At 39.3% G+C, this 24,190-nt stretch overlaps 1 protein-coding gene and 1 long non-coding RNA gene across 2 annotated transcripts in view; one reads left to right on the top strand and one right to left on the bottom strand.

Annotated features, from left to right (window-relative positions):
• Nucleotides 1-15,219, top strand: part of CERS5 (ceramide synthase 5) — a 37,364-nt gene extending 22,145 nt beyond the window's left edge. Inside the window, exons 6-10 of the mRNA XM_032209329.1 lie at nt 511-603; nt 1,557-1,685; nt 3,367-3,473; nt 8,170-8,326; nt 14,125-15,219. Coding sequence (XP_032065220.1) covers nt 511-603; nt 1,557-1,685; nt 3,367-3,473; nt 8,170-8,326; nt 14,125-14,274 — 636 coding nt within the window. The 3' untranslated portion in view covers nt 14,275-15,219. The remainder of the gene's footprint in view (nt 1-510; nt 604-1,556; nt 1,686-3,366; nt 3,474-8,169; nt 8,327-14,124) is intronic.
• A 564-nt stretch (nt 15,220-15,783) lies between these two features.
• LOC116503130 lies at nt 15,784-18,365 on the bottom strand. Its single transcript, XR_004254657.1, has 3 exons — nt 18,351-18,365; nt 17,583-17,767; nt 15,784-16,165 (listed from the first exon to the last, which is right to left on the bottom strand). It is a non-coding gene; the product is annotated as an uncharacterized LOC116503130 (long non-coding RNA).
• Nucleotides 18,366-24,190: the final 5,825 nt, after the last annotated feature.

The following is a 24,190-nucleotide window of genomic DNA, read 5'->3' as shown; positions in this document are numbered from 1 at the left end:
TTTTTTTTAATTTAAATCTTCAACATCTTGGTGCATTTTATACTCCGGTCCGTCTTACACTCCGAAAAATACAGTAGATAAATTTTTCTTACATCTTAACATCATTTCAGAAGAATATTATGGTTGTGATCCTACCTCCCACTATTTAAAGACTGATAGCAGTTTTTGCACAGATAAGAATAAGACAGAGTAAATAGCTTTCTAATTGGAAAATATAATAAACAAAGCTTAGGTTTATAAAATGTTCCTTTAATGGAGATTTTATTTTATTTAGTTTTATCCCACTTTTATTATTGTTATAAATAAACCAAGACTGTGAACACACTTAATATTCTTTCCTCCTATTTTTTCTGCAACTATCCTGAGATAGTAACTGACCCAAAGTCACCCTGCTGGTTTTTCATGCCTAAAGTGGAATTAGAACTCCTAGTTTCTCGCTTGATGCCTTAACTAATGGACCAATCTATGTTGGACGAGCCATGCAAATAAAATTACTTTTCTGTTTTTCAGCCGATAACAGCTGGCATTTATTACTATTATGTCATCGAACTGGCCTTTTACACGTCTCTTATGTATTCACAGTTTACTGATATTAAACGAAAGGTAAGAAACAAGTTTTTTTCTAAGCACCTAAAGGAATCCTTTTTAGTTAGTTAGATTGAAAAAAATCTGACCATAATAATAGCAATACAACTGTTTGTCCTTGATTAAATACTATAGCAGATTACACCACAATTCAGAAGGGTTAAAATATCTCAATTTGGCTAAAGCAGTAATTCTAAAAGTTACATCTGGAGTATTCGGCTGTAGCACTAAATAAATTGCTTAATTCTTTTTCAGAAAATGTCTGCTACCGTAGATGTTTTAATTTTTTTTTTTAAAAATCAATAAGTTTAAATCAGGGAGGCTGATTTAAGATGAGCGTTGTAGGATTGGTGTTTCTCATTCTTTAACATTACTAAAATTGCAAAGGTTGTGAGCAGTCTTCCTTCTTCAGAAGGAATTTCTAATGTTGGACACTTATTTCAGGACAAACTTATGGAAGGCTATCCAACATTCACACAAACTCCACAAGTAAGATTGGTGGGCTCTTAAAGAAAGATCAATAGTCCCGCTCTTCCATCAGAGGTTTTCTCCCATAAAATGAAATGCTACCCTCTTCAAACTAACTGCCTTGATAAAGAGAAAATAATTATATTCTGGGATTAGGATTGTTTTCTGACTCCTTGCAGCAGAGAAACTACCTAAAAGTCATTTTTTTTCTCCACAAAATACTAAAGAGCTTTGAAAACTTAATCACGCTTTGGAAACTAGTCAGGGCTTCTGTTATACCTTTAAAGGAAACAGTATAGTCTCTTAAGAGTATAACTGAGTAAGATTTGAAAACCAGCTCTTGGTAATTAGTCTTAACTTGAAAGTATATTTTTGTGCCATCCAGCAGTTAGCACGCCATAAAACCTTTTCAAACTTGGGTTATTCTGAATGCTTCTTTTTGTCAGAGTACATTAATTCCTTGATCATTATAGCTATTTCTATCCTGTTTCCTCTAAATTCAGGATTTCTTCATGATGTTTGTCCATCATGTGGCTACTGTTGCACTCATTATCTTCTCCTACATAAACCATATGGTGCGAGTAGGTACTTTGGTCTTATGTCTCCATGATGCAGCAGATATATTATTAGAAGTGAGTACTCCAGGTTTTATTATTTAATACCATAATTCAGTCTACAGTATTGATTTCCTTACCATTAATTTTTATGAGATTTTTTCCCTCACAAAAAAGAGACATTAAAACAATGTGCTATACTATGTATACATAGCATGATTATTTGTAAGTAGTCGATTTAAGGCAAGAGTGCCCTTTAGAAATAATTTGTGAATGGCCTAGTAATTAAGGCACCAGGCTAGAAAACTAGAGATCAGGAGTTCAAGTGCTACTTTAGCCATGAAGGCCAGCTGGGCGACCTTGGGCCAGTCACTCTCTCAGTCCAACCCATCTCACAGGGTTGTTGTTATGGAGAAAATAGGAGAAGATGTGTAGGATATGTTTATCACTTTGGGTTGTTTGTAAAAATAATAAAGATGGGATACAAATAGATAATCATCTAAACATGCTTAAATGACCCTTCATCAGAGGTGGGTTCTACTGGTTCGGACTGGTTCAGCTGAGTAGGTAGTAACTCGGCCTGCCACGCCCCCGAACCGGTTCTATCGGCGGTGCCATAGGCGACACCATCTTGTTTTTTGCTTCTGCGCATGCGCAAAAGCATTTTTATAGTGCTGCACATGCATGCACAGCACACGCATGCATTGCGTTCCTGAGTGAACCTGCAGTAAAAGCAGCCAAAAACTACCCCTGCCCTCCGTGTCAATCACTATTAACAGCAAATACTTTGATACGTAAGGAGCATTTGTTTAGAATATATACTGTCACTACAGGTAGTCCTCATTTAGCCACTGCTTTATTTAACAGCCATTTGCAGTGATGAAAAGGCAATTTGGCAACCAGTCCTCGAATTTATGGCCTTTGCAGGTCTGTAAAGCAAAATAAAGCTGAGTTAAAATGATAAACACAGGAAGGAGAGAAGGAAGGAGAGAATGTAGGAGGGAAGGAAGGAGGAAAGGAAGGGGGGAAGGAAGGAGAGAAGGAAGGAAGGAGAAGGAGAGAAGAAAGGAGGGAGGGAAGGGGGAAGGAGGGAGGGAAGGAAGGAGAGTAGGAGAGAAGAAACGAGGGAGGGAAGGGGGAAGGAGGAAGGGAAGGAAGGAGAGTAGGAGAGAAGAAATGAGGGAAGGAAAGAGGGAGGGAGGGAAGAAGAAGTAGGACCGTTGTAAGATAAGATGGATCTATGGGATGGTAAGAAAGCAATTTTCAAGTATATTGCCAACTGTAGGGGAAAAATTGTTATAAATACATATTATTAATAACAGTTATGAGATCATATAATTGTGAATGTATAGATGAAATTGATAAAATAAAAAATTGGGGGAAAAAATGATAAACACAGTCATGCTTTCACTTAATGACCAAGTTGCCAGTCCCAATTATGGTTGCTAAACAAGGCTTGCCTGTACTAGTAACTGATTCTGACTGATATTACTGGATAACACCAGGCCTGAAACTTCTCAGTTTGAGAGGCTGTTATTTGAGAGTTCTTGATCTTTGCCATAGTTGTTTTCTATTAGTTCTTTCTGAACTTGTATTTTGAAAATAAAGAATATTGGGCTATTTTATATTTTTTCTGAAGAAAATCAGATTCATAGTTACTTTTTCTCTTAAAAAAGAAAATCAGTAGAATCTGTTTTCTAAATGATAATTTTGTTAGATATGTAGCTAGAGTTGTTTTAATGCTTTCTGTTTTTCCAAGCTTGCAAAATTGTTCAACTATGCGAAGTATCAGCGACTCTGTGATGCCACCTTTGTATTATTTGGTGTGGTGTTTCTTATTACCCGCTTGGGGATTTTTCCTGTCTGGTAAGTATGATGAGGGACACCCAGCTGTAAATTATATACATTGGAAAGATCAAGGAAGTGGTTTGGTGAAGACTTAATAGTGCAGTGTTCTCAAAGGTAGAAATAGTAAACAGGTTATTTAATTGTATAATTTTTATTTGTGAAATATAACAAACAGAAAAATAATATGTCAATAATGGTTCAATTAAAATTATACTTAATGATCCTGAAAATTAAATTTTAAGAGAATATATATATAAAAATCCATAAAATTTTCATTAAAAATTGTCCAATAATATTAAATCAAAGCTGTATAGAAAGTTGTCTTCTCAGTTTTCAAATATAAAAGCATTTCAAACATTAATCAAGAATACATCTCTTAACTTCAGTGTAAATTTTTTTCCATCTATGGGATAATTCTCTTTATTGAATCATAGACTTGATAAATCCAGATGTTGAATTTAATAATTTTGGAGTATAATTCAGCATGACCTATATAACTACTATACCCCCCCACCCCCGGGGTTTATTGTACATGCATGCAGGCAAACATACATTGATTTAGGACCAGAAGAGAGTCATGGAAGAACATGGCCAAATTATGTGGTCAAAAGTCATCAAATATCTTACAGTGCCAAAACAGAAACTCATTTTAAAAAATACATATTTGAGAAGTCCAATAAACACAAAGTTTTCTGAGAAATTGATTTCAAGTCTTAGTCACAAGAAGTCCTATTTTACATTTTTTAAACTGTCACCCATTGATTTTGGAACTGAATATTCCAATTCCTTATTCCACATATAAATATTACTCTTTTCATCATTCACAGAAAATTATAATAGCTTTAAACTATTACCTAGGGGCATGTAGGATCTGTGAAGGTTACTAATTCCTGAATTAATTGAATATGGTTTGTTGATTTCTTCCTGATTTTTTTACTGTATTGTTTCAAGAATTCCACTTAGCCTTGATTAATTCTTACAGGAATCCCTATAATTTGTGAGCCGAAGGTAGAAAGAAACATTTTCCTTATGAAGCTTGCTATTAGTTATCTCGGGCTACAGAGTCACTCCACAAGGCCTGATAAAACGCTTTTATCACTTGTCCAGTCTCACTGGTTTTGTAGTTTCATGTTCAATGATGCTTATATTGCTGTGCTACCATTCTGAGTAAAAATGGGAAATTCAGGAAAATGGGCCAGTAAGTTTTGGAACTTGGTAGTAGCTCCAATACATTTTCTTGTAAAAAGAGAATTAGTGCCTTCTACGAATTTAACAAATAATTAAATCCTTAATAATTATATGAGCTCATCAACAGATATAGAATCCATGTGCCCTTAGATGACTCCACAAGACAGATGTTTCAGTTACTGATCTGGTGGATTTTCTATTGTTGATTATAGCTAGACTGTTAACCAGTTATCAGATTTTAGAAGATGGATGTATACTTTTGTCTTTGTTCTTAGTAATAGTTTTACAGGTAATTCTCAATTTAAGATCATTCTGTGACCATTCAAAATTATGAAGATGCTAAATGAAAGGATTTATGACATCTGCCTGAAGATCATATAAATAAAATTTTGACCCCTGGCAATCTGCCCACTTTTACAACTGAGTACAGCAGGGACGTGCAGTCACTAGAGGCAAGGGAGGCGGAGCCTCACCAGTCTCCTCAGGAAAAAGAAAGAAATTTAAATATTTTTAAAAAATAATTAAAGCCAAGATAGTTGCTATCAGATTCCAGGTCACAGTGGCTTGGTGTCTGCTTAGTGTTAACCAAAGCAGGAGGCGAGAGAACTCGGGGGCCTCCTTTCCATAGGGAATTTTTCGCCTTCTAAAAGTTAAAAAAGAGTTAAAAGGCAAAAAAGTTCAGATGCAAAAGAGGCACTAATTCTCCCGCCTCCTGATCTGGAAGCAGCGAATCATGTCTTCTTGAGCACGATTACGTTGGGCGGGGCGTGCTTCAGAGGAGAGAGGAGTGGGCGAGAAGGAGGAGGTCGTGACCCGTCAAAAGCGCGTTCCACAAAAGCGCGTTCCACAAAAGCGCGGTCGACAAAAGCGCGTATGTGACGTCATCACAACGCGACGAAAAAGATCGAAAAATTGAAATAAAAATTAAATTACAGCAAGCCGATTCACATAAAGGTAAGGATTAGGTTAAGGGTTAGGGTTAGAGTTAGGTTAAGGGTTAGGGTTAGGGTTAGAGCGTTAGCGTTACGTTTAGCGTTAGGTTAAGGGTTAGGTTTAGGGTTAGGTTTAGGGTTAGGTTTGGGGGGGTTAGGGGAAGGTTTTAGCTTTATTTTTACATTTTTTTGATCTTTTTCGATCTTTTTCGTCGCGCTGTGATGACGTCACATACGCGCTTTCGTCGACCGCGATTTTGTCGTCCGCGGTTTTGTGGTAGAACCAGAGGAGGCTGGCTCTTTGCTGCAGACCTGGGCGCTTGGCGGCTCCTGCGATGCAAAGTGCCCCGCCGCTCCCGATGCTGCTGCCCGCCCACTGCCCCGGCCTGCTTCTCCAGGCTCCACTGCTGGAAGTCCCGGATCGCCTCTGGGGGAAGGCTGGGTGAGAAGCGGAGCGAAGCTTCTCCGCGTCCTCCTGGTGCTGCGCAGAGGCTCTCGCAAGAGCGCGTGTCAGCGGCCGGCGGCCCAGAGCAGCCCCAGCTGCGAGACAAGACAGCCCTTAAAGCAGCCGCTGCCGCCGCCACCACCCCTCCTTCGCCCGGCGGGGCAGTGGCGGCAGCAGCGGCTGCTTTAAGCGCTGCCTTGTCTCGCAGCCGGGGCCGCTCCGGGCCACCGGCCGCTGGCACGCACTCCTGCGAGAGCCTCTGCGTAGTGCCGGGAGGCCGTGGAGAAGCTTCGCTCCGCTTCTCACTCAGCCTTCCCCCAGAGGCGATCCGGGACTTCCAGCGGCGGAGCTTGGAAAAGCAGCGGCCGCAGGCCGGGGCAGCGGGTGGACGGCGGCATCGGGGGCAGCAGGGCACTTTGCATCGCGGGAGCCGCCAAGCACCTTTGCTGCAGACCCGGGCGCTTGGCTGCTCCCGCGATGCAAATTCTCCCCCTCCCCGGGCCGAGGCCGACCGCTACCCTGCTGAGCTGCTTCGCAAAAGGATGCCCAGCTGAGCCTCACCAGGTATAAACCTCACCGCACGTCACTGGAGTACAGGAATGATCTAGCAACTGTCCATCTACACTCCCCCCATCCCCAAATTCTGCACTACAGGATAGCCTCAGGCCTTGGGCTTGTTTCCTACCCTGCTGGGTCTCATGCTCTTCTCCCCATCCACCCCCATCATGGCTCAGTCCACTTACTTTTTCCATAGATCTTCAGGAAGCAGTTGATCTGCCTCTGGATACAGTACAGAGGCCGCATGGCACTGTCTTAGAAACAGGTGCCATTTGGGGAATGAATTGTGGCCACTCTAAAATGGTGCCCACTCTGGGATGTCGCTACATGCTCTCCATAAGAACAGCAATGTATGAACTGGGGCACTAGGCCTCCCAGGAACTCTCACAAGGCACCCCATGCTCCACTGAATAATATTTGCTCCTCGAGAATAATGTTGATCTGAGGAGTAATTAAATTTACATGTAGATGGATCCAAATTGACTCAGTTGTTGTTGTTGGTGGTGCTTTTTAGTTTTGATCAACATACCAAACATTCCTGCCTCCTGTTTAAATCCGGATAGACGAGAAGTCCTCAGGCAAGAAAGTTGCACTGAATCCTTGGAAGACCTGCTTCTTGCCCAAGATAGTTATATTTTAGTTTGAAGAGAAATATGTCTTCAATATTCAGTTCCGATGATAAGCTTTTCCTTGAGTTTAGAAAGGAGTGCACTAGATTCTATTGCCTAGTTAATTTTCTTGGAACTCTGGGTATTTGCATATAAGGATTTTTTTTTTTACTATATGTGCCAGTCTTAATGATTAGGCCATATTATTTGCTATATCACTAAGCAAGCCATTAGTGGATAGTAGGAAAGCAGTGAATTTTCACTACCCTTATTTTAATCCCCTGATTTCCTAATGGAGTCCATTTCTCTTAGATTACCACTGGGAAGTAGCTCTGCTATTCTTTTGCTATGTATTTTGTAATATCATATGGTTCACCTTAGATTGCAAAGAATGGGCTAATGTTTCCCTCTCCTGGCAAAAAGGTCTCCTCAAAAAAAAATCAGGAGGCAAACGTAGTTAGTGAAGACTGGCAGGAGAGGAGCTGCCAAGTCTCGCGAGCTCCCTCTACAAAAGGAAGCTGACTCCATTAGTTTCCTCTTCAACTTTCTGTGTGGCTCTTTTTGAAGCTATCTAGGCAACGGAAAGCCTACTATAGGTTGATCACACAATTTTTTTTATTTATTTAAAAGATTTGTATAGTTACCTATCTTAAACAACTTTTCTAATTCTGTGAGACTTATGACTTCCAAATCCTGAAAATCATTTAACAAAATAAATCAGACCATTTTCACTGTTCTTATCTAAGAAATTGGTAAGCAATTCACCAGATTTGGGGGAAAACAAAGTGGAGAGAAAACTTGTATCTCTTCAGAGTTACCTGCTGAGATTTGAAGCATTTTCATTCTTTTTTTTTTTGGGGGGGGGGATGTAATGGGTAAGAGGTTTCCCTGATTTAGATAACTGGTTTCCAGTCTAGAATTTGGGTCTTGTTAAAGTTCAGATTAAGACAATGAATGCAAACCTCTTCTTGTTTGATTTCTAGGATACTGAATACTACTATGTTTGAAAGCTGGGAACTAATTGGCCCCTACCCATCCTGGTGGTTGTTCAATGGCCTTCTCTTAACAATACAAGTATTACATATCAAATGGTCCTACTTCATCATTCGCATTGCCTACAAAGCTATGGCACGAGGAAAGGTATGCATGACTAATTTCATTACCACAAAAATGAATATGGCTTTCGTTTTCTTCACAATGTCTTTTGAGTCGATCACTCTGAAGAAAGAGGGTTGCCACCTCACTGAAGGTTGCCATCCTAAATTATACTATAATGCATACTTTAGTTATATTCTGTATTGTAATACTCAGCAAAGGTTATTTCAGACAAACATGACTCTAGTAAATACTAAGGTTCATTAATATTGTTTTCTTGACAACACAATAGAAATGGTCTGCCACAGCTTTCTTCCATATTTTTTTTCAACTTCGCATATTAATCTTCAGCATTGATATTTCCTGACAGTATTTCATCCAAGTGTAAACAAGGTTCAACTTGTAGGGCTTGTACATTTATTTGTTTTTTGAGATCATCAAGGTCAGCTAGATTGTGTCATCTAGACTACTTTGCAAGTCAGATCAGTTTTTCATGCCTTTTAGTCATGTATGTGGGACCCAAGTTGAGTTTATTAAAAATACCTGGTTTTCACTGTACTTTATTGTACTAGGAAAGGAAATGGGGGCAGGAAAGGTAGACATAAGTAGTTGCAAGGGTATGATCATGGGGAAGGATTCCTCATTGATTAATGTATTATGAAATATAAATAACATATAAAATGTATAGACACTTGCTTATGAAACCATTACAGTCTGGAAATATTGAGTAATTCTGTTTTTTAAAATAATCTGGAATTGAATCAGCTGTCCTCCAAACATTGTGTAAAAGAATGATAACTGGTGATATTTTATTCATATTCTGGGCCAAGCCCACCAGATGCAGGCTATGGCTAACTTCATATGAAGGGGGATGAGACTCCTTCAGCTATCCCTGAACTCCTTGCTGCATTCTCTCTGTTTCATTTTTGGAAATGCAATCCTAGTGCTCACTCCTTGGACAGGGAAAGATGCCACTTCTCCTTGCGTGCTTAGAGGTCTGTGTAAAGTTGAGTTAATATAAGGCAAGCTTATGTAATTAGAGTACCTGATGTTTTCTGTAGCATCAATTATCTAGAAAGAACAAGTTGCGCTGATAGAAAGAGTTACAAACCTATGCTGGGTTATGTGAGTCACTGAAGCTATGTCTTTTGCTTGGAAACAGTGCTTATCGATTCCCCCTTCCCCTTTGGATTCTTACATATTTTCAAACCAAGCTTTTAAAATAATGATTGTGAAAAACAAGCTCCAAGGTGTCAAATACTGTGAAATTACAAACTATACATTGGACATCATGTAGAGCCGTGGTGGTGAAATTGTTAGAATGCAGTACTGCAGGCTAACTCACCACTCACTCTGAGAGTTCGATTCTCAAGGTCCTTCCGAGGTGAGTAAAATGAGGACCCAGATTGTTGGGGGAAATATGCTGACTCTGTAAACAGCATAGAGAGGGCTGTAAAGCAATGTGAAGCAGTATATAAATCTAAGTGCTATTGCTATTATACCAAACAGCTGCCACGATCAAATTTTTAAAAAATGAAGATTACATGGCAAAAATGTTCTAAATTCAGATTTTATACTATCAGGGGAGGGAGGGGACTCTCACTGAAAAGTCACAATGCATGCTTATCTTGTGTGAAATTTTTGCTTTTATATAAAAAGAAGTCTTCCAGATTAATTATTCTCTTTCATGCTTCTAATTATTAAAAAAATGAAGAGATTTAGAGTTAATCTGAAAACTTCATCTACTTGCTGATGAGACAAGGACCATAACTGCTAATGTACAAGAAAAAGAAAATATTTTTGAAAGCTTTTATGAGAAGAGAGAAATATTATCTCCATAATAATAAACACAGTGCAGTTTATTGAAGCATTATGTAAGAATCGCCTATGTAAAAACTACATTTCTCATTTCAAGATAATCTCTCAGGAATTTGTGCCATGAGAATACCTAAATCACACTTAGTTTACGTCTGAATACAAGAGGGAAATAAAGCTTCTGATAAACAAACCAAAACATCTTGCTACTGAACCCTCCTTCCCTTTGTATAGTGACTATTTCAGGACTGTGTCTGCAGTGGTGCTGTTAAAAATGAGATTCTTTACATCTGCAACCTGTAAAATTGCTTGCTTTGGAGACAGCTCCTTGAGACAGTAGTTTTACTTCTTTTTTCCTGAGATCAATAAGTGAGAGCAGAGACAATGGGGTTTTATACATTAAATCTCCTGATACAGTAGAGAGGTGGTTTAGCTAAACACGGCATTAAAAAAAAAGCTTTAAGCATCTGATGTAATGTAGGACAGGGCTTATTTGTAATGTGGGAAAGGGATTGTACAATTTACAATCATTGAATTCATCATTTAATACAGGAATCTAAATGACTTATGATTTGAGTGTTGGACTATAGTCTCAGAAACCAATATTTTTACAAATACATTTATGTTTGGATGATTTTTCTGAATTGTGTATTCATATTATCTTTATTTTTTGTTTGTATCTTCCTATTTTGCTTTCTCTAATTTTATTTCATAGTTACTAATTTAAAAGTGTATGTGTGTATTTTTGCTGAATGGCTACAAATAATTTCCAAGTTGGGGGGGGTTCTCTTTGGTTTTCTCTCCTGATCAGGTTCCTAGTCAGGAGTGGACTCTTCTCTGTAATCTCCATCCTCTTTCATTCCTTTTCTCTGTACCAGACTGAAGCTGTCTCTCTTCTTTTTTATGTAAGTGCCATCTCTGCTACAGTTGTAAGGGAAATGGGGAGGGCTACCTTCCCCCTCCACTTCTGGGCTTTAAATGCTATCATCCGAAATTAAATCTCAGAGCTGCCTAATGTCAAGTGGAAACTGCTTCACACATCTCTTTTAAATTGTTATTATTCTGAAAGCCGCTTGAAGGAAAATCAAAGCTTAAACTAGAAAGTTATAATCTTCAGTATTATTCACCTCTGTAACTATTTGTTGTATTGATTTTAAAGTTATTTTTATTTAATAAATCTTTTTTTTTTAAAGAAAAAAAGTAATTAGGAAGGCCAGGCACAGTAAAATGTTAAAATATTTTATTTTAGATCAGATAAGCTTTATGATGAAAAACTATAATGTGCAAAATATAAAATCCTAGTCATCTCATTGCTTCTCAAAATAATACTTTTGTTCATCTTGGGAAGATGAGATTTTATCTAACAGGTTGTATAGGGCCCACAATTCCAGGTCTCCTCCTGATGATATAAGAAGGTGTGGGAACTATCATAATGCCCTCAGCACATTGGACCAAGGGAACATGGCATTTAAAAGTTAAAATTGGGACAGCTTGTAATTGGAATTGGCACAGAAATCCAGAATATAAATGCTTTAAAGCATTTTCCAATAGCTTTCTTACAGTTGCTTCAGGAAAACAATACTCATAAATTAACAATCGATCACAGTCCATTTTTTTCTATTTTCTCTTGTGCAAAAAATGTCAGGCAAGAGCAGGATATTTACAGCTCAAGTAGGTCTCTCCAATTGGCCTAAACAATCATTAACTTGCCACTGGTAGGGCCTTATTCTGATTTTTATGTGCCTTGCTTAGGCTGTTCAAAGTGCATACACCTGGCTAACAGTAATCCGGGGTGAGGCTAGTCTGAACATATCCTACCCTTCTTAGCCTTACTAAATCAGAGGTATACCTGCCCTTGGCAAGTGTTCAAATGATAATATAAAATCATTGTTGGCTCTTTAGGATCTTAGCAGTTCAGCCTTGCTTATTAATCTCAATTAATGATTTTCCTTTTCTTTCAGCAGTGATATATTGCCACCTTGTGGCAAACCAACTGCTAAAACTATGAGGCTTATGGAATTCTGCTTTCTTTCCCTCTTTCAGTGCAATATAATCACTTTTGAATTACTATACTGGGAAACATTGCTATATTTAGATCATTTTTAGTTATTTGGAATGCAAAGCCTATTTCCTCCAACATTTGATACAACTGACATTATAATTTTATTAGCAGGTTACATTTTCTTACATCATATGGCACCATTTACAATAAGGACTATCAAATTCATTCATAAAAGATGATATTCAGGAAAATAAATGGCATGCATAATGTTTCTATTTTATTCAGGTTGTTTCCATTTCAGTTAAATGTCTCTCTTGGTCTCTTTATTGTGTTTATCTTTATTATATCAAAATATTGGTGTCTTATAGTTTATCTTAACTGTCTCAGTTATTCACATTTTTGCAATTTCTTTGAGATAAAGTAATTATCAAAGTGATATTATAGTGAGAATTAGAAGAAGAGACAACTTCTTCATCACCAGGGTCAGCCAGGAGCTGATCATGCTAAATATATCCTATCATGTAAATTATTTTCAGATTTGTGAATTTGATAGCTGTGAATTTATTGCAGAATATTTCTGTTCAGCTTTAAATTACCATATTTTTGGAGTATAAGACACACCTTTCCCCCCCTAAAAGAATGTGGAAATATTGGTGCATCTTATACATAGAATACAGCCATTTTTGGCTTCCCGAAGCCCTACCCCCGCATCCCATTTTTGTGAAAAACTGACTTTTTTTTTTTTTTTTTTTGCAAAAACAGAGCCTTTTTTTTTGCCTTCTCTCAGCCCCTAGCAGCACTCTGCAGGCTTCATTCAGCAGGGCTGGGACAAGGCAAAAATGCCCCAATTTTTGTGAAAAACAGGCCACTTTTCACAAAAACAGAGGCTTTTTTGCCTTCTCTCAGCCTCCAGCAGCGCACTGCAGGTTTCAGGACTGGGACAAGGCAAAAATGCTCCCATTTTTGTGAAAAACGGGCCCGAAAAATGCGGTAGTATTTATAGTCTGAAAAATACAGTAAATTTGGTGGATGTTGAGTTCTTTTTCCTTTCCCAATTTAATGCATGTTGATTATGAACTGATCATGTATACCTAATAAAAAATTATACTCCAGGGTATTCTGATAATACAAACATGATAAGAATAGAAATACTATCAGATATTTTTCTGTAGTTCTAGGCTGTCATTAACAAATTCTTCAACAGTTATTTATTATTCTACAGCTTCTTGCTTTTTTTGTATTTCAAGCTGAGATATGTTCTCTGTTTCAGGCCAGTCTTTTCTCATTTGCTTTGTATCTGATTATTTTATGGCAACATTGCTCTGCGGTTCCCATGATTCTTTCATTGACTCTTGCTTAATATAGAAATGGGAAAAGATAAGTGTCAGGAGATGGGCTATTTTTTCCATAACTTTGTTTGAATACCCTACGGTGAAAGAGATGAGTTCAACTCAGAATAATGGTTAGAAATTACCTATCTTCTCTTATGATACTGCTTTTTTTCAAGATAAATTCTGGAGTATCCTCTCTTTCATCTGAAATGTTTTGTCGGGCAGGTTATGGAACGCTGTATCTTAGGCAAATCAATCTGACGCCTTTAATTTTAGTATCAGCTATTTTAAAGATACTTTAAATATACTTAAGAACATTAAATCTATTTATTTTTTAAGGCTAATTTTTAGTAGTAGTACATTTATTACTAGTATATTAACATTTTGATTGTTAGCTATAATTAATGCTATCTGCTCTGTTCACTATAATAGAATGATCTAAACTAGCATGTACCTCTATGATTCTGCCTCCCTCAAAAAAAAATTCATTTTTTGGGCAAACCTTGCTCTCAAAGAAAGGTTATTTCTGAGGACATCTAGCTTCCTGGTGCTGTTGGTTTTTTAAAAAGTTCTTTAGTTCCATAATTAAATGTCTAAACCATACCATTTAAAGAACGTATCTACTGTATATGAGCTTGTTTTAGCTATTTTTTTAAAGTCCTTATTTGTGGTATATTTCTGCTTCTTTTTATCAGGTATCAAAAGATGAGCGCAGCGATGTGGAGAGCAGCTCTGAAGATGATGGTGGGACATCAAACAACAGAAAAGGAATTATTAACACTTCAAGCAATGATCACAATCGGATCAATGGCCATGTAACTAGTGACCAATGGGCAGAAGAATAAAAACAGGGGACAGCTGCTCCACAATCCAAAGATTTGAACTCAATTATCTAGAAATGCCCAGTTACAAGAAATTTTTAATCAACTGTCTCTTTATTCCCAAACCCTCCAACGAATCTGAAACAGGACAACACAGGCAGTTTTGCACAGGATGAAGAAGCTGTTTACTAGTGCAAAACCTTTTTCAACTTTAATGTTTAAAAAAATAAGCCATTTTGTATTTAATGTTTGTTGAAATATGTAAGAGGAGAAAAAGTAGGCTTCAGGTGGGGTTTTTGGGGGGAGTTAAGCTTGATCATCAACAGATTCTTTGTTTTATGATATTCCAGAATTTTTGGACAACGATCTATCAATCCATATTTCTTCTAGGATCTACTGGGCTACACCTAAACAACCTGGGGATTGTGGTACAGATAGAGTGAACGGTTTACTTATTAGAGCATGGCATATCAATGACCAATATTTTTTTCTTCATGTCATCTTACCGAGTGATAAGAAAGATGAAGCTGACATTTATTTTCCTTGAGTGGTACAGCATTTCCAAAGTCTTCATTGTGATTTCTTACACAATCCTGCTTTTCGTACCAATTCTGGATTTGAGTTCATTTAAAAATTACAAAACGAGTAGTTTTCGGCAATAGTATTATAGATAGGGATGACCAGTGTTTGTTGGTGATTGTCCCATAAAGCTAAGTTGTAAACGTTCCCATGTTTTCAGAAAAGTGATACCCTGGATGAACCTCAATCTTGTATGATACTGCTGGGATGCAATGGCTATCTCACAGGGACTGGATGGGTCTCCTGCCCCCACTTGCCTTTTATTCAATGGTACTTCAAAGAAGATGGAAGATGGGGAAGTGTTGATAGGACTTGGGCTTTGGAAATCCCCTGAATTATCATTTTATATTATTGTTTACTCTGTGATTAAAAAATCCTTGATGAATAGGATCTATGGATTTTGTTTTATTGAAAAAGGTAATTTTCACTGTGGTCTTGACAACATTGCTTGCTGTTGTTAAGATTCAGTGACGAAAAAGAACTTATTTTGACTTTGAAAAACAAATAGCTCATGTTTGTGTCTCAGTAGGTATGATTGCTGATCTAAACCTAAGCATGAGCTTCTGCTGCTGTGGATGATGATCCTATATTGGCTCTCAGACTGTTTAAATATAATTTTCTTCATTACTTTTTATTTTTATTCTGGTGCAATGGAAATGGATAGCAAAACCATTTGCATGCTAGGTAGCACATAGATTTAAAGGACTGATGGAATAGAAGGATCCAGCTATAATCAACTGAAGAATGGTCAGGGAATAAACCATCCAAGAAATTCACATCTTTCAAGAGCTACTTAAGCTATTCCCTATGCCAGAAGAAACAACTTGTTTGAGATGTGAAATAGACATTGTTTTAAAATTGGGACAGGAAGTGGGTAAGAATGAAAACCTTACTCTGGTCTAATGATTCTATTTGAGGGGGGGGGGGCGGGTTTAAGGCCAGAAAGAAATAATGTAAATTATCTGTAAATAAATCTTTAATGTGGTTGCTTAACAATTTCTACTGTAGGATTGAGAGTAACTGAGCGAAGAATCAAATGACTAGAATCAAACAGATACTTCCACTTTTTCAACACAATTTGAAATTCCCATTCTTCACGGCAGAAAATCCCAGAGGTTTCTGATAAAGCACACCAGTCTTCCATTCCATATGAGATGTTTTCATTGCTTAGCATCATCAGCACTTATCCCTTGTTCCTTCAGTCGCTTATTTCTCTGATATGCTTGATATACACCATTACTCAGGAGGTAGCCACCATATAGAGTAAGAAGCATCATGGAGCTCGAAAATGTTTTGTAGCCAAGGTCAGCCAGCTGCTTTGCAGAAATCATTTTTACTGGGAGGGAAAAGCGAAGAAAAATCATAATTAGGACACCTCCCTCTGGATTATAGGGATGCTAGGACAAAAGACTTCTCACCAAAGACAGTTAAGAAAAGATAGTTAACATTTTTGCCTTTTAAGGCCACGTGATATTGACTGGTGGGTCAGGAGGCCTAATAGATGCACAGGACGGAGCTGGAAAGCAGGATAGTGAAGGGATGTGGCTGCCTTGGGAGGGTTGTGTGTGTGTGTGTTTGAGGGGGGGGGGCACGGAAAGAACATTGCTGGCAGCTCTGGATAACTCCTGGAGGTTGGATCGGATTTCTCTCTCTCTCTCTCTCACACACACACACACACAGTTCTTTCTTTGGGACCACAACACAGACACTCCTCCCTTCAGATTGCAAGGCTGAAGGCTTCAGGTGGAACATTTTGGGGCTGTGTGTTTGTGCTGCCATCCTAAGTAAAGAATGATTGGCAGGAAAAGGGGAAGGAGGCCAGCAGCTGGGGAGGTGCTCTGGCGATCTGGACCAAGTTGCACAGCCCTTACTTGATAAGCAGGCAGCAATTAAGGGGCTAAACCTCCATGAGGTGATCCTAGCAATTTTAGACTGGGGAGCACAGAAGCAAGAGTTGTAAAGAGTAACTTTCACATTTTTTTTTTGTTTGGACTGTCTAATAATCATACTAATATCAATTTAGTCTAACCAGATTCCTTAGCAGAAAGTCAACCAGGTGACCCTGGGCCAGTCACACACACTCTAAACCCTAGATCATTTATCTCCAGTCTACCACAGAGTCCTTTCAACAGTCCCAAGAAGGCTCCACATTCATTTGCACCAGTGACCCTGAGGACACAGATAAACCTCCAGGTGGCCACAAGGACTCTCAAGGATGCAAATGAGGAGCTGTCTGCAAGGAGTATAAATTTTTCCATTCCCCACCACCATCCAGTCAGAACTGTGGAAGATTCTCGGATGCGAAGCGAAACGTCTTCAAAGTAAAACCAGAAAGTCGAGTTGCCTCTTGGAAAATTAAAATAAAGCACCTTTGGGACGTATAGGAGGAAGGAGACACGAGCAAGTCGCTTCCAAAAGCTTGACACCCCACCCTACCCCCAATTATAATCTTGAGGGGCTTTTCTGTATGGTCACCAAGACTGACTCAAAGGCGCAGCCCTCCGCCGCGCCCCCCCCCCCCTCAATAAAGCCTAACGGGGCTTTCTGACCGCACGGATCAGAAGCGCCTCTTCCCTCCCCACCCAGCTCCCACCGTCACGAGGATTAACTCCTGCAGGGGTTTTCCCCACGTCTCGTGACGCCCAGGCTGCGACCGCGAGCATCCTACAACCTTCTTGGCCGGGGGCTCCGGGCGATATTTGTATCAGGCTTTCACTCCACCCTCCGTTATAGCTGGCCAGTCCCAAACATACCCGCAAAGCTTTTCTGCCGCCGCTTGGCTTTCTTTGCGACTTTGCAACGCCAGGCTTCTTGCACTTCCGAGTTCAACGCGGCTGCGGAGTAAGTCTCGCTCGGCTATCTCGATCAAAGGGCTTTTCCGATCAGGAGGACCGCCGTGGTTTGCATAGACGTAGGAAAAAGTGGAAATCTACCTTGTCTGCCAACAGAAAAACGTCTGAGAAACGACCGTTCGCTCGTTCTCCTTTTCCTCTAGCCTTCCTTCGGAACAGGATCGTGAAACGATGCTTCTAAAATTTAGAATCTTAAATGGACTTGGGTTTATTTTGAATCAGAATAGAGATGGAAGGGACTTTGGGAGGTCTTCTAGTCCAACCCCTTGCTCAAGCAGGAGATCCTATGCCATCCTATGCCAGATGGCTGTCCAATCTTTTCTTAAACACCCCCACCCCAGTGAATTAAAAGTTGGAGTTTTAGAAACAATTGATTCTCTGGTGACCCTCCAGTGTTCAATGTCCCCCTCCTGCCCCCATGAAATTTGGGGAACGCTGACCTGGGGTTTGATTCCCTCCCCCTTCCCTTCTGAGACCCCCGTCTGTGGGGTGGAAGAGCCACTGGCCCATTGGGTCTCCCTCTGCCGCCCCCTCCTTTCATAACCCCACCTTCTCCCTCTCCCCCATCCCCCCCGCCCTCTCGTGCAAACTCAAAGACAGCAACCAAGAAGGGATTGCTTAGGAATTACTTGAGGAAATGCTTTTTAAAAAAAAATTAAAGCAGCCTACTAGGCAATGCTTTTCTCGAATTAGACGCTGAAGCCGCTGCAATGTCAAAGGCCTCAAACGAAAGCAGCCTTTTTGACTTCCTCGGCCCAACCTCGTGTTCCACGCCCAGAACGTGAAAATCGGTCGTCCGTGCCGAATTGCACACACTCGTGTGTCTTATGTGCTTTACAACATTAATTTACGTGCCATCGGAGTCCTTTTTCCTGACGACCGCATAGATTTTCTCCATGATTGCCATTTTAAAGTGGCGGTATATTATGTATTAATCTGTAATACATTTTAACCAGGAGGCAAGATACGATGCTACTCGATGCATTATTTATACTTTTTCATTTATTAGATTCCTTTGCGAAGCCACTCTGGACGGCTTGCAGCATTAAAAGCGTTTTTTCTAGTCAGCCTCCCCAGGGATCCACATCTATAAGGAACGGCTTCTAAAGGCGATAATATATTGTAATCCATGGTTGAGTCTTAGCGCTATAACTCTATATGCGCCGGTGTCTTTTCACGAGGCTTGTCATTAGGGTGTACCGATGCTGTGGTGCATACTGGGGCTTGTAGTTTTTAATGAGTTTACCAGCCCTCAGGATCTCCGATTCCATGGGGGTGGGGATGTGTTAAAATAGGGATACTGTGCCTGAGGCGCAAAATACAGACAGATCACGAGCTGGTAATAGATTTGTTCCTAAAACCAATATTTGTCCCTTATTGGTATTGCAGAAAGTTATCACCCAGCCCTTTCCCAGAAAAATGAAATATCCTAGGAAATATTGAAAAGGCAGAATATTTCTCTGGATGTAAAAAGAAAGAAACATGTTTTAAAAGACAGAATAGCTGCCTGTAGTTTCCTGCCCATCCCCACTTTATCAATGGGCCATTAAGAAGGCCAAGCTAGTCTCTTTACATAATAAAGACTTCTCCACTGCAGCTCCAGGGGGATGGGAGTAAAAGCATGATAATATTGGCCCTTTACTCAACTGACCACATGGCATCTGAGAACTCAACCAAACCTGCCTTCAAAACACAGCCTAGAGAGTAGCCCCTGCATGGACCCATGGGAGTCTGACAACCAATCAGAATACATTTCTTACACAGGAACAGGAAACAGAGGTGGGACTGAACAGGTTATAAAAAGCCTAACAAGCCCCTCCCTCAGCCCATCTCTTCTTCTCCACCAACATTGAAGTGTTTGCAGAATTTAAAAGAATAGAGTAGAGTAGAGTAATAAAATTCTCTTTATTATCAAAAATCAAAGCTAATTTGAAAACGGTTTGCAAAGCGTTGGTGGGTCTCACCCTGACTTCACCTGAGTCACAAAGGAGAGCCACACCCACAATGAAAGTGAGACAGCAGTTATACCCTCCCTAACTCCTCCTACTCCCATATCAGCTAGCCTGATCGGGGCGGTCACAAACCAGTCAGCGACAGTAACGCCCTAACTATTACCTTATATAGAATTATGACATTTAACCAATCAACTTCTAACATTGTTTTTCTTTAACCAATTAAATGATTATACAGTTCTCTTCTAAAACTCTCTCTCTTGGCTCCCTCTAGTGTTCATACAAAATATTAACTCTTTTTCAATTTCATTCCATCAATTCCCCCATCTCTTATATGGCAATTTTCTTAATATTTTCCCTTATTTCTTTCAACCTTTCTCTTTCTATTATTGTACTTTCCATAGGGAATGTATTCATACTTTCCAATAATTGGATCTGATCCCCAATTTCTTTTAATACCATCATTGACTTTTCATGTTGCTGAGCTTGTATTATGCTTCCCACCGTGGAGGTGACAACATTTCTTATTATGGGAATTAAACATGGTAGCATCATTAATCCAATAAAAATTATACCAACCATGAACAATGCTTGTTTCCAATTGTTAAAAATACCTCCAAGCCAACCATCAGTGTCCAATATGCCTTTCCAAGTTTGTACAGGAACATGTGCAGTTTGTATCATAGTTCGAGTTATTTTTTCTATCACAATTCCAGAATCATCAATTTGTATACAACAATTACTAAGATTAAATTTACCACACACTCCGCCTTCGGCAGCAAGCAAATAGTCTAAGGCTAAACGATTTTGCATAATATAAGTTCTTGACAATACACTTTCTTTTGCAAGCTTAGTTAATGCCAATGCAGTTTCATTTGTAATTATTTCTAATACAGCTTGTAATCTAATAATGCGATTTATCATGTATATAGGCGTTCTATATCCCCACGAACCGTCTTGTGCCCACGTCGCAGGATCATAATATGCAATAATTCTCTCAGGGGGCCACTCATCATCCTTCCAGTTACCTATTTTTATCCCTTTGGAAAGATTTATTGTACGTTTACGTCTTTCAAGAGTATCATATACAGGGACTCCCAATTTTTGTTTTTTCTCTATAGGCATTAGGAAGAATGATGGTTGAATCGCCCCCAAGATGCATGACCCATACCACCCTGCGGGTAACATATTATAGGCAAAATTACCACATATCCAATATAACCCATCAGGTGAATTCCACACAATAGTATCATTTTCAGGGTCTGAAAGTCCTCGTAACTTAGTTACTTCCAGCAATGAGTTTTCAGGTTTGGTCATATTAGTTTGTGAAACCCAAGTGCTATTTTCCCACTCATTAGAACATTTTAAAAATCCCATAGGTTTATTTCTTTTAATCTGATTATTTTTATTTCTGGTATAACATATGTGACCTATTATATGAGAGGTAACTTGCCAGGTTTCATTGAAGTTGTTATTAAAGGTGAAGTTCCCTTTCCATTGTGCTATTTCAGTATAGTTTGCTTCTTGTACATGCCATGGCCAGCGATCTCCCATAGTGGTTCCTCCACATACAAAACAATTTTTTAACATAAGTTCTGTAGCAACTTCTTGAGCCAAATTAATAAACATATTTTTTTGCTTTTGGAGGTGTAGGTAGATCATTAAGTTTAGCAATCTCCTGCTCATAACTCCAAAAAAACTTTACAGGTTGATTTGTCAATTTTGTTGCTTCAGTCTTTACAATGATGTATCCATAAGGATCCTTTCCTGCTTTATCTATACCAATACCATAATGATAGTATCGGGTGCCTAAAGTACCTGCTACGTGCGCGGAAAGGCAGAGTGGTGTACAGTGATGGGATTGACAATCAGTAGTGGCCGGAGTAATTGAAAGATTGAAATTATTAGGTCCTCGGCCACTTGTGTACCAATATACACTCGGTTGGGTATAGCCTCCATGCGATGAAAGTGTTGAGCGAGTAAATAGATATTTACGGTTTTGGATATATGATTGTTCCCATGACTGTCCTCCACAGGTTACTCCATCGGATCCTGTTCCTTGCCCTATATCAATTGCTAAACATGCATCAAAACAAACAGTAACAGGTGCTATTCCCTTTGAAACATTATGGGCTATGTACCCTGATGATTTTTGTGCTTGAATAAATTGATCTCTTAAATTAGATGATCCTCCTTTATAGCCATAAACATAGATGCTATTTGTTATAGGTCCTACCGCCTTTGGTTCATAACATTGTATCCCATTTGATGTATAACACTGATTGTATTGTGTATTGTTATGTGTGCATGGTGGTATTATAGTTCCATTACATTCAGGCTTCATAGTATAATATATTAAGGTCATGGAAATTTTTGTGCCTTGTTTGGTTTTTTGTAAACAGGCTGTGCAAATGTCCTCTTTTATCTCTCTTTTTGTAAGGTGGTGAGAGCTGTCTCCTCCTATCTCTTGTTGATAACTCAATAATGTTAAAAACCACTCACTAACCGGGGGAAATTTTATACTTGCTCTTGAAGTTACTTCTGTTTTTTTCATTTTATTAGGTAATAGCAATAGCAATAGCAGTAGACTTATATACCGCTTCATAGGCCTTTCAGGCCTCTCTAAGCGGTTTACAGAGAGTCAGCATATTGCCCCCAACAATCTGGGTCCTCATTTTACCCACCTCGGAAGGATGGAAGGCTGAGTCAACCCTGAGCCGGTGAGATTTGAACCGCTGACCTGCTGATCTAGCAGTAGCCTGCAGTGCTGCATTTAACCACTGCGCCACCTTGGTAACCCTTTTTGGTATTGTATGCATTGATACCAACCTATAGAATTTTCTGTGATTCTTATTCTAATATGTGAAGAGCAGCCATTCTCTTTCGGGTGTGAAATACCTCTCACATTTTGGATTGCCTTTTTGTATTTTGCAGGCAAAAATTGCCATGTAATTAAACACGCTGCAGCTGGATTTTTCAAATAACAAGTTAAGGTAACTTGTGTATTGGCTTCTCCGTATGTATTGTGAGGGTAGATGCATATCCCTTGAGAATTACAGTTTTCCCCATTGAAGTATGGAATGATCGCTCTTTTTGAGCGATTCTGTTTAGAGGAAGGTCCATAGAAATCCTCTACTATTCCCTCCTTATTTTGATATTCACATGCTCCCCACACCACCAAAAGTAACACACCCATCATTATTGTCATGCCTAGAAAATGCAACAGGAAATACTTGCAAGATGGTCGAGGAGCCCAATAGTCCCAAAATCCCATTTCCTGTCCAGGCGAAGGTCCTCTGAAAAATGGGCATCGGGGCTGACGTACTCTGGGAACATATGACCGGCCAACGACCTGTTCCGGACGGATTTTCATCTTGAGTACTAGATATCAAAAGAGGGGTCAAGAGACCCTTGGTGATAGTGGTTATAAAAAGGATTGTCAATAGCTTGTTGTACTGTTGGTGTGATACGGAGTTCAGTGTGAGAAGGATTGGTATAGGAAAAATATTCCTCAAGATACTGTTCAATTATCACAATGTCACACGGGATCCTGCAGTGAGTGCAAAGCACACAGTAATGACAATGAGAACAGCAGCAGGCTTCACACGGACAAGAACAGAACCAGCACATTGGTCACAAGCCAAGAACTCACGGGCCTTTTCCTTTAGAAGAATTACTGCCTTTTCAACACCAACTTCAATGGCTCCTTCTGAAAGGCCTTCCAAGTTTCCGACTCCTCCAAGTTGGCTCTCTTCGCTCTGGTGTAGTGGGTCCAGCCTTTTTCTTCCGTCCGGATGGCAGTGTCTGTGGTCAGCAACACCAGGAATGGTCCATCCCACTTCGGCTTTAGGGAATCGTCCTTCCAAGTTTTTATCCACACCTGGTCTCCCACTTCAATGGAATGTACTTTGAAGCTCAATGGAGGAGTCTGTATTAAATAGCCCGCTTTCCTGAAAGAGTCAAAAGTCTGGGACAGTATTTGCAAGTATTGTATCAATCCTTTGTCTTTACTAGGTAAATTCCCCATTCGTATCCCAGCATTCCTTAGTGGCATTCCAAATAACATTTCATAAGGTGAGACTCCCACATCCCTCCTGGGTTGTGTTCTTATTCTAAATAAGGCTATCGGCAACGCTTTTATCCAATTCACTCCTGTTTCCAAATACAATTTTGTCAACATTGTTTTAATCTTTCCATTCATATTTTCCACCTTCCCACTAGAGGGCGGATGCCATGGACTGTGTAAGTCCCATTTTATTCCCAATACGTTAGCCACTCCTTGAGTAATTTTCCCCGTGAAGTGTCTTCCCTGGTCACTATCAACTCTCTGAACAATCCCATATCTTGGTATAATATGTTCTAATAATAATCTAACAACAGTTCTAGCAGTTTCATCAAAACATGGGTAGGCTTCTACCCATCCTGTCAAATGATCTATAATAACTAACAAATATTTATATCTTCCCACTTGTGGCATTTCGGTGAAGTCTATTTGTATATTTTGGAAAGGATAGAGCGCTAAAGGCCTCCCTCCCTTTTGTTTTTCCCTTAATTGAT

This window comes from Thamnophis elegans, chromosome 2, assembly GCF_009769535.1.
Source record: "Thamnophis elegans isolate rThaEle1 chromosome 2, rThaEle1.pri, whole genome shotgun sequence".
NCBI lineage: Eukaryota > Metazoa > Chordata > Lepidosauria > Squamata > Colubridae > Thamnophis > Thamnophis elegans.
The sequence above is the reverse complement of the archived record's forward strand: the minus strand, read 5'-3'. Positions and strand labels throughout refer to the sequence as shown.